A 13,803-nucleotide genomic window follows, 5' to 3' on the forward strand; every position below is an offset into this window, starting at 1 on the left:
CCCATATTGTCCACCAGGGGTCCCTTGGATGAAGGTTGTCTCTGGACCCAAGGCTCACTGCACTAGGGTCACCTCCCTCCTGGAATCTTCGCAACAGGTATGAACCCCTTGCAGCACCAGTAGAGTCCAGCAGAGCTGCCAGCTCCTGTAACTGAGGAAGAAATGCATGACCAGCTACCATCCCTAAGAAGAAATGCAGTGTGGTTGTCATGGGAGACTCCCTCTTGAGGGAGACAGAGGGAGCGATCTGCCACCCTGACCCCTTAGCCCATGAGGTCTGCTGCCTCCCAGGGGCCCATATCCAGGATGTAGCTGAGAGGATCCCAAAACTTATCCAGCCCTCTGACACTACCCCATGCTCCTTATCCATGTGGGCACAAATGACACAGCTCAGAGCAATCCCAGCTGGGTTATGAATGACTACAGGACTCTGGGAGTGGGGCTCAAAGGTTTGGGGTGCAGGTGGTTTTCTCCTCAATCCTTCCTGGTTATAGGTCATGGGCTGAGGAGGGAGAGATGAATTGAAGTAGTGAGGAGAAGACTGCAGCACTGGTGCCATTGTGAAGGCTTTGGCTTCTACAACCACAGTCTGCGCTTCAGAGAGAGAAGAAGCAGTTTGTTGGGAAGGGACAGCTTCCACCTCACTCCACTGGGGAAGAAGGTCTTCTCAGCCAGAATGGCTGACCTGCTTGACTGGGCTTTAAACTAAGTTGACTGGGGGATGGGTGGATAACCACCAGTGCAAGCCCACCAAGTGTCAACCACAAAATCAGCAGGTCAGGCTGCTCAAGGGAACCCACTCCTACCCCAGCCCAGGGATGGGGCTTTTCTAGGAGTGCAGGGAAGCCTAGGGCCTCCAATGGCAGACTCACTTGCCTGTATACAAATGCCAGGAGCCTGAGGAACAAACAGGAGGAACTGGCCCTGCTGCTAAACAGAAATGACTATGACTCATAGGGATAATGGAGACCTGGTGGGACTCCATCTATGACTGGACCACAGGTATAGATGGCTATACCTTGTACAGGAGAGATGTGTTGAAAAAAAGGGCAGGGGGTGTAGCTCTCTATGTGAAGGAGCAGTACCCTACAAGTGGAGATTGGCACCCAAGAAGGGTGACTTGAGACCCTCTGGGTTAGAATATGAGGGGAATGTGGTGAAGGGGATATAATGAGTAGGAGTCTACTACAGACCTCCAAATCAGGAGCAGAGCTTGACCACGAATTCGCTAGGGAACTGGCTGAGGCTGCATGTTCTTGGTGCATGATTGTCATGGGAGACTTCAACTACCCTGACATCTCATGGGAAGGGCACTCAGCCAAATCTGATCAGTCACTAGGGAACTCATGGACCTCCTGTGCCTAAAAAGAGAAGCTTATAAAAGTTGGAAGACAGGAAACACCACCGAGGAGGAGTATTCAGCACTGGTCCATACCTGCAGGGAGTGAACTAGGAAAGCCAAGGCTATAACCAAACTCCAACTGGCTACACAAATCAAGGACAATAAAAAGTCTTTCATCAGATACATGGGAAGTTAAAAAAACCCAACAAGGGCAACATTGGACCCCTGCTAAACCAAGTGGGGCAGCTGCTAACCAACACCCAGGAAAAAGCCAATCTCCTTAACGATTACTTTGCTTCGATCTTTCACCAGCCCAAAGGGACCACCCTGCCTGACAAGATGCAGGATTACCAGGGTAAGGGCAAACATACACCTTGAGAGGCTGGACATCCACAAATCAGCTGGTCTGGATGGATTGCACCCAAGAGCGCTAAAGGAACTGGCTGACATCATAGCACAGCCACTGGCAAGGATAGTAGAGAACTTGTGGTGCTTGGGTGAGGTACCTGAAGTTTGGAAGAGGACCAATGTGGTGCTTATCTTCAAGAAAGGGAGGAAAGAAGATCCAGGAAACTACAGGCCAATCAGTTTGACCTCAATCCCTGGAAAGATCTTGGAAAAAATCATCAAAGAAACCATTAATGACAGGCTAACAGAAGGCAGCGTTCTGAGAGACAGCCAATATGGCTTTGTTGTGGGTAGGTCTTGCCTCACCAATCTCATTTCCTTCTTTGACCAGGTGACACATGTTCACAAAGGAGAAGAGGTTGATATCACATATTTGGACTTCAAAAAAGCCTTTGATCTGGTGTCCCATGATGTCCTCATGGCAAAATTGGGGAACTGCAGCCTCGATAATCTCATGGTCTGATGGCTGGGGAACTGGCTCCAAAGTTGGACCCAGGGAATGGTAGTTGATGGAACCGAATCAATGTGGCACATAGTGACCAGTGGTGTCCCCCAGGGCTTCGTTCTCAGACTTGTACTCTTTAATGTATTTATAAATGATTTGGGCTCTGGTGTCAGAAGCTCACTGACAACACCAAACTATGGGGAAATGTAATCATACTTGAGGACAGGCTGGTGATCCAGGATGACCTAAATAGGCTTGCAAGGTGGGCGGATGAAAACCTGATGGCATTCAACAACGAGAAATGCAAAATGCTCCACCTAGGGAGAAAAAACCTGCATCAGACTTATAGGCTTGGCAGTGTTACACTTGCTAGCACCATGACTGAAAGAGACTTGGGGTCATGACTGACCACAAGGTAAATATGAGCCACCAATGTGATACCACACACAGCTCTGGCTTGCAATTACCAATGCACCTCAAGCAAGACCCAGGAAGTCATCCTCCTGCTGTACTCAGCCTTGGTGAGGCTGCACCTGGAGTACTCATCCAATTCTGGGCTCCACAATTCAGAAAGGATGTGGAGAAACTTGAGAGAGTCCAGAGGAGAGCCACATGCATGATCAAAGGGCAAGACAGTGGGCCTTATGAAGAGAGGCTGAGAGCCATGGGACTCTTCAGCCTGGAGAGTCTTATAGGCTCAGAGGTGACTTGATGGCAGCCTATAAGTACATAAGAGGTATGCACCAGGATCCGGAGAAACACCTGTTCTCCAGAGCACCCCAAGGGATGACAAGGTCCAAACTCCTGCAAGACTGTTTTAGGCTAGACATAAGGAAAAACTTCTTTACTGTCCAAGCCCCTAGGGCCTGGAATAGATTCCCTCCAGAGATGATGTAAGCACCTACTCTGGACACTTTCAAGAAACATTTAGATGAGTATCTTGCTAGGATCCTTTGACCCCAGCTGACTTCCTGCCCCTTGGACCTGATGATTTTGTGAGGTCCCTTCCAGCCCTAATGCTATGAAATCTATGAATCAGTGGAACATCTCCCATCAATTTCTGTGGACCCTGGATCAGTCCATTTGTGAGTACTGCACAGAAAGCTACAATAAGAATCAATCTTCTCACCTTCAGTAGTAAAGAAGGGAGCAAGGGAAGTGAACATCCACAAAGAATAGGTGGGTGGCAGAGTGCATCCTAAGGGCCCCCCTCTCCCCCATACACATACACACATTCTCACATACTGCTCTTGAAGGACCCTTCTTCCTACTCCATTAGTAGCGTTCAGCAGGCATTTAAAGGGGAAATGTGTGTGGGATCAGAGTGGTGTAGGGAGGCAGCTAGTTCATGTGGAATCCTTCTATAGCAAAATTAGAGATGCTTTTTCATGATTCACCATGGGGATTTTGCAGTGCAGTCAGGATTAATTCCCTTGGAGCATCATCAGGTCTCACAGATAAAACAATTATGTGCAGCCATGGTGTGGGACCTGGCAGGAGTAGCCCTGAGCCTGAAATAGCCACACTGCACTAAGGAAAGCAACCAGGGCAGGCTTTCTTTGTGGGAGCCCACATGAGAGTGAAGCATAATTTCCCCAAGGATCTTTTAGCTGTTCATAATAGGATGGCTGGAACCTGCAATGCAGTCATGAACTCGAGTCAGGAGCACCAAAGGATGACTCCAGATCATTCCTGTCTACTTTTTTCCCAATTCACAGATAGGTTTTATCTTTGGAAAAGAATATTTAGGTTTCTGGACATAAGATAAAGAGGAAGGAAAGAGTATACAGAGAATGAAGAAGCTCCATAGATAACCTTGCTTGGCTGGCATGCCACATTATTGAGATTTTAGACTTAACTTAGAAGCCCAATCTCAAAAACTAGCCTTTTTGGACCAGTGATGTGTTCTAGTGTGGTTGTTTTCATGTTCCTAGGTATCTTTTGAAAGAAACACTCAGCAGGATTTTACATTTACATGCATCTCTGGAATGATATATTTGAATTAAATAAAATGTTGTGTCCTAATTCTAAGCTATAGACAGCTTTGAGAAGGCAAGTTGTTCATATCATTTCACATGTATATGTGTGTGTGTGTGGTGGATTTATGCTTTGTATATAAACCAACATAGGCATTCTCGGATTCTGATTTTACCAGCACTTGTTGCCTATGGCATCATGTTAAATCCAAGGCACTGGGTGTTTTTATCTAGTGATAGGAAACCTTGAAAAGGCTCCAAATTTGTGTATGACCTGGACAAAGTTCCAGCAGATGTTGTCCAAGCCCCAGTCAGCAAAGTAGGCTAAGAAATCTGTTACAAAGCTTGGCACACTGCTGATTCAAAAAAGGTTTCAACCAAGAAGTTAAAAAAATATGCTCAGACATTGCAGCACTTCAAAAATGGTTTTAAAATTCACTTCTAAAAATGAACTTCTCATCAGAAGCAGTTTATCCTACTGTTTTTCTCTTGTCATTGGAACTCATATTTTTGCCTACCATCACTAGCCAGTCATTTAATCTTTTTGCCAAACCTTACCAACTTACTTTAGAAGCACCGCTGCATCACTATATAAATATCCCAGAAAGAGTGCTGTATAAATGGCGTGATAAAGATTCCATACAAACAATAGCCTGCAGAAAGGGAAAGAGATCCTTATTATAGATCATTACTGATGGTAGAATAGCAAGCTATTTTGAATCATCCCTAATCTGTCCTTACTGGGTGACTGCAGCTAACTGCTTGTTAACTCCATAAATAGGACAGGGTTGGAAGGGACCTCAAAGACCATCTAGTCCTACCTGCTGCACAAAAATCTATCCAGCCTCTTGAAAACCTCCAGTGAAGGAGATTCTACAACTTCCCCGGGCATCTGACTCTATTGTCCTGCTGTTCTTAGTTAGTAAAGGGTTCCTGAGATTTGATCCATATCTGCTAGGGGTGTGCAAAATAGACCCTATTCAATTCAGATTCAGGTACGGCCCAAATCAGGGACAGTGATTCGATTAGTTGATTCAGATCACTGTCCCTGATTCAATTTGGCCAAATCTGAATGTGAAGATTCGATGCTGATTCGGAGAATCAGCGATTCAGCCTTAGACACAGCTTTAAATGTTTTTTCTAAGCACCTCAAGGTACCAGGCGCAGGTCGTGAACCCTGCACTGCTGGGGTGGATGAGGCATCCCACAGGAGCGTAGGGGGGGCCCCTGCATGCTCAGCAGCGAACTCAGAAGTGCACCAGATGTACTTCCTGTCCACTTCTGGACATGGGGGAAAGGTCCCAGCACACCGGAGGGGTGGGCCCAGCAGGCTCCCTGGCAGACCTGGCAGTGGACTGTGAAGTGCTTCTGGTCCACTTCCGAGTCTGCTGCCAAGTGTGCTGGGGAGCCCCCTGCGCTCCTGTGGGACGCTTCATGCACCCCAGCAGCGCAGCATTCACAAGCTGCCTGGTACCTTGAGGTATGTAGAAAAAACATTTAAAACTGTGTCTGTCTGAATCGCCAAATCTTGCTGAATCAATTCAGACAGTTCTGATTCGATTCAGAGACATTAAAGGGCCTCCTGATTTGATTCCAGATTTGGAAATTGGGCCAAATCTCTGCCAAATTGAATCAGTGGCCAAAGCTTCGCACAGCCCTAATATCTGCATTGCAGTACTCAGTTTAAACCTTGTGTCTTTCCTGCCTTCTGTGGTAAGGGAGAACAATTTTTCTCTATCTTGTTTATGGCAGCCATTCAAAATTACTGTGGTGTCCTCATTAGTCACCTTTTTCCCAAGCTAAACATAATACACAGCTTCTTCAGCCATTCCTCGTACTTTCCAATCATGTTATTATTTTTGTCATCCACCTCCAAATCTTCCCACAGATGGATTGGCCCAAACTTGACACGGTAATCCAGCCGAGGCCTATCTAGCACCAGAGAGTTAGGCCTCCTCCAAACAGTTAGGCCAACGGTACTGTTGCCTCCTGCGGTTTGTGCACAGTTCTCTTGTTAATGCAGTCCCAAATTGCGTTTGCTATTTTAAAGACAGCATGACATTACTGATTCATGCTGAGTTTGTGATTCACAGTAACCCCCAGCTTCTCCACAGTGTCACTGCCAAGCCAATTATCCCCATTATATGCTTGTGCATCTGTTTTTTCTTTCCTATTTTGTAGCACCTTATATTTGTCTTTGTTCAATTTCATTTTGTTGCCTCCATAGCCCAGCTCTCCAGTTTACCCAGAGTCCTTTGAATTTTAATCCTGCCTTTATTCCTGGCTGGCATCCCTCCATGTTTTGTACTATCTGCAAATTTGATCTCTATTTCTGCATCCTTGTCATTATTAAACACTGCTGAACCCAGAACAGAAACAGACCCCTGTGGCACCTCATTTGAGAGCTGCTGCCAGTCATGGATGCATTGACTTACCTTTCACAGTTATCCAGTCAATTTTATAGTCACCTAATAGTTATTTTACCTACCCCACATTTCTCCAGCTTATTTAGAAGGATGGCATTTTGGGACTGTCAGAAACCTTGGTATATTATGTCCACTGCATTTCCCTTATCCAGCAAAAGAGTTACTGCAATCAACAGAAGCCACATGGTTTGGCAAGATTTATTCTTAACAAATTCATAGTTTCTTGGGTCAGAAAAGACCTGAACAGACCATCAAGTCCAACCCCCTGCCATGGGCAGGAACGAGTGCTGGGATCATAACACCCCTGCCAGATATCTATCCAACCTCCTCTTGAAAACCCCCAAGGTACGGGAGAGCACCACCTCCCTTGGGAGCCCATTCCAGAGCCTGGCAGCCCTAACTGTAAAGTAATGCCTCCTGATATCAAGCCTGAACTTGCTCTCAATCAATTTGTGGCCATTATTCCTTGTTATCCCAGGTGGTGCCCGGGGGATATGTGATCTATATATGGCGGGGGTTTAGTCCCCTAAATTGAAACGGTGGGTTTTTAATTGCAATGATTTAAGTTTAAGGGCTTCCATCACTGTCATAGCAAGGGTCCCAATCCTTTTTCTTTTTCATGGAGACTGCCCACATCTCCTGCAGCCAGGGGCAAGCTGCGCCCCCCCTGAATTGGCTAGCAAGCCACATGCTGTCCCAGCTCAGGCTTGGGGAGCAGTTGGATCGGGTTGGATGCTGCCTTTGAGCTGGGGCAGCACCCATCTGCTAATTGCCCACCCAGGTGGCCTCAGGAGATGCCACCATCATGGAAAGAAGTACCATGGCTACCCACAGCTCAGAGCCCATCAGCAGCTGGACCGCAGCTGTGGGAGATGGAGATGGGCAGGCTCTATTAAAAAAAAAAAAAAAAAAAAAGAATCACCACTTTTTTCCCCAGCAGAGCCTGCTGGTGAGAGCTACCATCAGACTACACAGCCCCTGAGCTGTGGGGGGGCAGTCTTTCCTTCTGTGGCAGCAGCATCCCGTGGGGCCATCCAGGTGGGGTGCTAGTGGGCCAGGGGCTTCCCCAGATCAGAGGCAGTACCCCACCAGATCCAGCTCTTCCCTGAGCCTGCCCACTGTAAGCCCACTGAGCACTGCTCCCTGGGCAGGCTCAGGGCAGAGTTGGATCTGGTGAGGTACTGCCTCCAAGCTGGAACAGCCCCCGGCCCACTAGCGCCCCACCTGGATGGCCCCAGGGGGCACCAGTACTGCAGAGGGAAAGACCAGGGCTATACACAGCTTAGGGGTAACTCCATCGGAGAAAAAAAAAGGGGTGAGGAGCCCAATTCTTTTCTTTTTGCAGAGCCTGCATGCCTCTCCTATGACTAGCGGCCTTCCCTCCAAAGTGGTGGCACCCCCTTGGGCCACGCAGGCAGGTGGCTAGTGGGCAGGTGCTGCCCCAGCTTGGAGGCAGCACTCAGCCCAATCCAGCTGTTCCCCAGGCCTGAGCTGGGGAAACATCTGGCCTGCTAGCATCCCTCCCTGCGGCCCCAGTAAGCACCGCCACCATGGAGAAAAGGTTCAGGGTCCCCCACAGCTCAGGGGGTGTTCAGCTCACCAGCAGCTCATCCCCCAGCTGCAGAAGATGCGGGCAGGCTCCATGAAGAAAAAAAAAACAAGGATCAGGCTTCTCACCACTTCTGCCTTCAGCCCGCTCTCCTGAAGTGGACAGCAGGCAGCAGGTGGGGCAAGCTGTCAAAAGGCTGCAACATTACAAATGCTTACATTGCATACTAAACTACATGCAAATGTGGTTTAATTTGTAATGTAACAAACTCATTTAAATGGTAAAACACTCTGCACATGTACAGAGTGACACAAACCGCAAAAATGGGCAATCTTTGTCACATGTACAAGCACCCGTAGTGATCACCTCTTCCTCCTACAGATATTTATATATTGTCTCTTACTAGAATTTGTTGGAATAATTTCCCAGGTGCTGGAAGTCAGGCTGATTGTTCTGTCATCAGAGGTACCTGAAAAAGTACAGTGCTGTGTTTTTGTGTGCTCTCTCTAAAAGGAAAATAAATTAATATTTATGGTTGAAAGAATATATCAATGTCTGCAATGCAATCCATTACTACTGGCTTCAAAAATGAGTGTCTGGGGTGAAATTCTGGCTTCAATGAAGCAAATAGCAAAGCTCAGTTACTTACACAAAGCCAAAAATTAATCCTTGGAGTCTCTCCCACTATTTAAATATGAGGGCTATAGTAAGTAAATGATGTATATGTTTTAAGACACACCTTTTCCATGGGAAAACTCAGAGGGCTAATCAGCAGTGCACAGTGTGACCTCCTCACTCCTCTCCCCCTCCCCCTGATGGCTACAAAGGACCAACTCACAGGATCATCATAAAGCTCTGGTTTATTAGATGGATGCAAAAGTTAGATCATAAACCTTAGGGCTGATCCCCTCAAACCCACACACATTCACGCGCGCACACACACACACACACACACACACACACTCACAGTAGCTAGCTATGAACAGTAAGCACCTGTGTCAAGATATACCTATTCCCAAGTGCTGGAGTCTGCCGTTGATGGCCAGTCAAGGCTTCTTTCAGTGTGATGTTGCTTCAGAAGGGGGTCACCAGCTGGTCCTTCTGGCTGGGCAGGCAGGGTGCTGGTCAGGTCAAAAAGGGCACCATTGGGGGTCATTCTTTGCTGCCTTTTATCCCTTTCTGGTAGACTTTGGTGACTCCCCAATTTTCGGGCTTACCCAATCCAGGGGTCATTGACCTTGCGGGACACCCCACTTGGTGGTTGCTGGATGGCAGCTGTCAACCCCAGGGGTCACGCCTTCAGGCATGTGCAGTCCATTGATGAAGTTTGACTAATTCACTGCTGTGATGAATAGGGCTCTGGGGGCAGTTGATTGTGGGGGGAAGGTATTCAATCCCAAGAGTGGGTCTTCAGCGTTGATTAGTTCAAATCAGGGCTTCTGTACCTTTAACAGTTAAGTTTCAGGGAGTTCCTGGCTCTGTTCTGATCCTTTCCTCTCCTTAGTCTATGGTTTTCTAGGTGTTAATTGCTGCTCCTTAACTTGTTATCCTCATTCAGAGACCTGATCCATACAGAGAAGCTGCAGTTTGATTCCTGCCCTTGCTAACTTTGTTACATGGTACAGCTTACTTTTAAACTTAAAGTACATTTGTTACAGAGTTAAAAAGCTTAGAATATAAAACATAAAAGGATGAAATACCATGGCACATACAACAAATAGACCAAATACAATGGGGGGGAGGGGAACATACTGATGCAGAATACTATTTTATATCCATAAAAGCATCTAGACACTGTATTTTTATTACAAGTATACCTTATATTCTATAAAAATAACAATAATATTATAAAAGAAGAAGTTGGAGGAAGGAAGAAAAGGTAGAAAAGAGAAAGCATCCCCCAAAGGGGGCAAATACTGCAAAAAGGGCTTTTTGCCATATGGAGGGTCTTCATAAGGGGGTGGGGGAGGCAGGCAAAAAATGTTTCTTGCTACACCACCACCCAGAATACCTATAACACCCCTGAATGCAAATGCAATAGCATTGATTTTTTTTTCCCTTTCAGTATACACCCTGTTGAAACTCTTGGACTTTGTTTTTCCTCATCATGAAGGTGTCAGTTATTGCAGTCATTTTGGGTAAGTGCATAGTGAATGCCTACACACCCAAAGATTTGACAGGTCCTACAATATAGTTCTGGGCCAATGATTTGTGGAAAACTGGAAGCCTCCTTTGAACTTTGAATGTCTGAATGATCTCAACACTATGACTCAGTTGACAATGTCATTCAAATATTTGCTGAGAAGCACTCCCCTAAGGAAAAAAAATGAGGAAACAGCACAAAAAGCTTTCCAAGATGACTCAACAACTCTGGAAGTGGATTTGTGTTCTCCAGTGCTGGCTGGTCGGTGGCTATGGGATTCAGCCTGGCCTGCCCACTGCTGCTTGGGTTCATGGTAGAAGATGAGGGGGTGGGGCCTGTCTCATCAATGTTAACCCAATTTCTTAACTTTTCCACACAACAAAATTTAATCAATTGACCACTAATTAATTAATTGGCAATCTCTAGATCTCATGTGGATTGCAATGGGCCACAATGAGTACATCTATGGTGGGATTGTGCTGATAAAGCTAGAATGTTGGGGCATCTTTACACATGTTCTGGGGTGGGGAGGGGTGTTAGAGTGGCTCTGAAAGCTCTCTAATTAAACTGCCCCCAGCTTTGCATGTATACAGCATGCCACACTTCAAAATGGTGGTGCTCCCACCACCATTTTGAAGTGTAGGGACAGTGAATACATGTGGTACAGAGGCTGCAGGAGCATGCTAATTAACACGCTCCAGCAGATTCGATTAATAAAGTCTGCTCCAATGCATTCTAATTAGAATGTGTCAGAGCAGACATCCAGCACATGCATAGGTGCCTTTAGAGACTAAGTCAGAAGGGTGCTACTCTGCCCTGCCTTCTGCCTTTGTTAAGAGGTTACTGTTGAAATTAGAGGCCAAAGGGTAGAGTGTAATGGTAGACACTGTTTCAGTGTTCCACTGTTCCATAACAGGGGTCAGATTTCCCATCTGGCATGAACTGGTCTCAGATTTGGTGGAGTTGGTGAAGAGCATGGCAAAGAGCTGGTTGCTGCTCCCTTCTCTTCACTCATCCATCCCCTTTGCAAATTAAAGCCAGATCATGCAAAAAAGGAGCCATTAAAGGATTTGAATCTATCCTAGAAATGAGTAGAACTTGAGGCATGGCTCACAGTCTAAACCAGTAGTACCCAATCTTTTGGCCCTATGGCCAAATGAGTGATGCAGGGTCAGTCTGAAGGCTGGATCCAGTATGTGGGCCCAGTGCACAGGGTTGGGCAGGCACGTGGCCCCAGCCCCACATTCCACATCAGACCGCAGCCCCAGGGCCCACAGATCAGATCTGGTTCTGCACACTGAATTGGACCCCATACCAGATCACACTTAAGACCCTGGTTCCATGCACAGGTCATGTTATCTGGCCCACAGGACTTGGAAATCTGGGAAATGGTGTCAGTGTTAATTGCCACTGCTCCCCCACCACCAAATGTCCAGACCCCTGGGGAACCCTTTGGGCAAGTTCATGTGGCTCCATGGGCCAGATTTGGCTTGCCAGCCAGAGGTTAAGCACCACTGATCTAAACAAATTATATATACCTAGCTGAGGAGAAGTACTACCTCCTCTCAGTGAACTCCTCCAAAGGGAATCAGCGGATATAGAAACAAAACAAAAAAAACAAATATGGGTGTTAAGACTTGGAAGAGTGGTAGATTCAGAGAATAGAAGGAATTACCAAACTGCATGCAAAGTTCCTAATTGCTTACTGAGTCCCATGTAACCTTACATGGCTGTAAAATGTGGAGATTGTACAGAACTGCCAAGGAAATCTCTGGCCATGAGCTTCTCTGTTGTGAGTGCAGAGAGGAACAAACCTTGAATAAATTTGTAAAGCGTGGGGAAATAAGAGGATATAGCAAGGGAAGGGCTACTTGGCAAGTTCCTTTTTAGAATATTTGGCTCATCTGTAGTGAGTGTCCTATGAGGCATGTGGGGAATCAGTGAGAGAGATCCATATAGCTCAGGGGTGGGCAAAGTGCAGCCTGTGCGCTGGATGCGGCCCACCAGGCCATACTATCTAGCCTGTGGGGCCCCTAAAAAATTTGGAAGTTAATATTTATCTGCCCCTGACTGCCTGTCATGTGGCCTTCAATGGCTTGCCCAAACTCAGTAAGTGGCCCTCCACCCAAAATAATTGCCTGCCCCTAATATAGCTCAACCAAGACGTGTGCATGGTACAGCCAAAGAACTCGAAAAGCACACACAAGCATTGAGAGTTTCAGTGCGTAGAAGGCACTGTGGTCAGGCTGTATGAACAAAAGCAAACCCAGATGGGAGAGAGGGAAGCCTAAGAAGGTGAGAATGAACGTGTCTACATGAGACGCTTTACTCATGATTAAAGCAAATTACTGCACTGTAAGTATTGGGTTCTACACATGCAGATACTTACTGTGCAGTAATTTGCTCTAATCAGGAGTAAATTTGCTACCTCTAAATAAAAGTAGCAAATTTACTCACAAATAATTATTGTGCAGTATGGCATGTACTCCCAGTCAGCTGGGCAGCAAGGGGCAGGAATTTGCTCCCTGCCCCCAAGAGCTGCCTGCTGCCTGGGCAGGCTCTGTTACTGGAGCCTGGGTGGGGACAATGTCCCCTTCCTCAGTAGCAGGAAGCTCCCAGCCCCCAAACTGCAGTTCTTATCTCCCAGCCCCCCCTCCCCGATTGCAGAGCTGGAGCTGGGAGATGAGAATCTCCAGTCCCTTGCTCCAGGATCCCAGTTGCGGAGCAGGGGCTGGGAGCTCCCTGCTGCCAGGGTAGGGGGGCATTGTCCCTGCCTGTGCTTCAGTGGTGGAGCCACCCTGGCAGCAGGCAGCTCCAAGGGGCAGGGAGCAATGTCCCAGCCCCCAGCAGAAGACAGCTGTCTCCTGGTCCAGTGCTGCCTGCCAGCCCCTGGGCTAGCACCCAGGTGGAGCCTACAGCTCCCCTTAGATGCTGGGGGGCTGTGTAGGAGTGGTGTGGGCAGGAGCTGACTACTGCCATGAGCACCAAATCTATTCTCGCTTCCCCACATGTGTAGATGCCTACCCAGGGTGGGTTTACGCTAGAGTAAATTACTCTAGCGTAAACCCACCCCATTGCATTTGCACGTGTAGACACACCCAGTATGTAGCTAATAACCACAGTATAGTACTTGAAAAAAAGAAAAATAAACACAGGGAAATGAACATTACAGATGGCATCTGGTCAGTCAATGGACATCCAATAACAAATGAGAAAATATTTTAAAATGTATTTCTCATCATAACAATACATATCCCACTTATCATTGGGTGTGTCAAGGCATAACTGGGTCTTCAACACACTAACTGAGACAGGATACCGGGAACTACCAAACCAAATCAGGCTAGTGGGCCATATCGTTTGGCATCCTGTCTTCCTCAGTGCACCGTACCAGCTGCTTCAGGAGGGTTCTATAATCCCTTTTGTGTGGTATTATAGCAAAACTTGCCCATGAGGGAAATTTTCCTTCTAACTCCCCCTCCCTAGCTCCTCAGCTAATTGTTAGTTTGCCATA

General features: G+C 47.0%; 1 protein-coding gene across 6 annotated transcripts in view; it reads left to right on the top strand.

Annotated features, from left to right (window-relative positions):
* Positions 1–13,803, top strand: part of VIT (vitrin) — a 112,643-nt gene that overhangs the window by 38,169 nt on the left and 60,671 nt on the right. For all 6 annotated transcript variants that reach the window (XM_090045316.1, XM_090045290.1, XM_090045308.1 and 3 more), the window contains exon 2: positions 10,212–10,284. In XM_090045316.1, the coding sequence (XP_089901442.1) occupies positions 10,254–10,284 (31 nt within the window). In that variant the 5' untranslated portion in view covers positions 10,212–10,253. The remainder of the gene's footprint in view (positions 1–10,211; positions 10,285–13,803) is intronic.

This window comes from Crocodylus siamensis, chromosome 1 (assembly GCF_052110815.1).
Source record: "Crocodylus siamensis isolate JL-2025a chromosome 1, ASM5211081v1, whole genome shotgun sequence".
In the NCBI taxonomy this organism is placed as follows: Eukaryota; Metazoa; Chordata; order Crocodylia; family Crocodylidae; genus Crocodylus; species Crocodylus siamensis.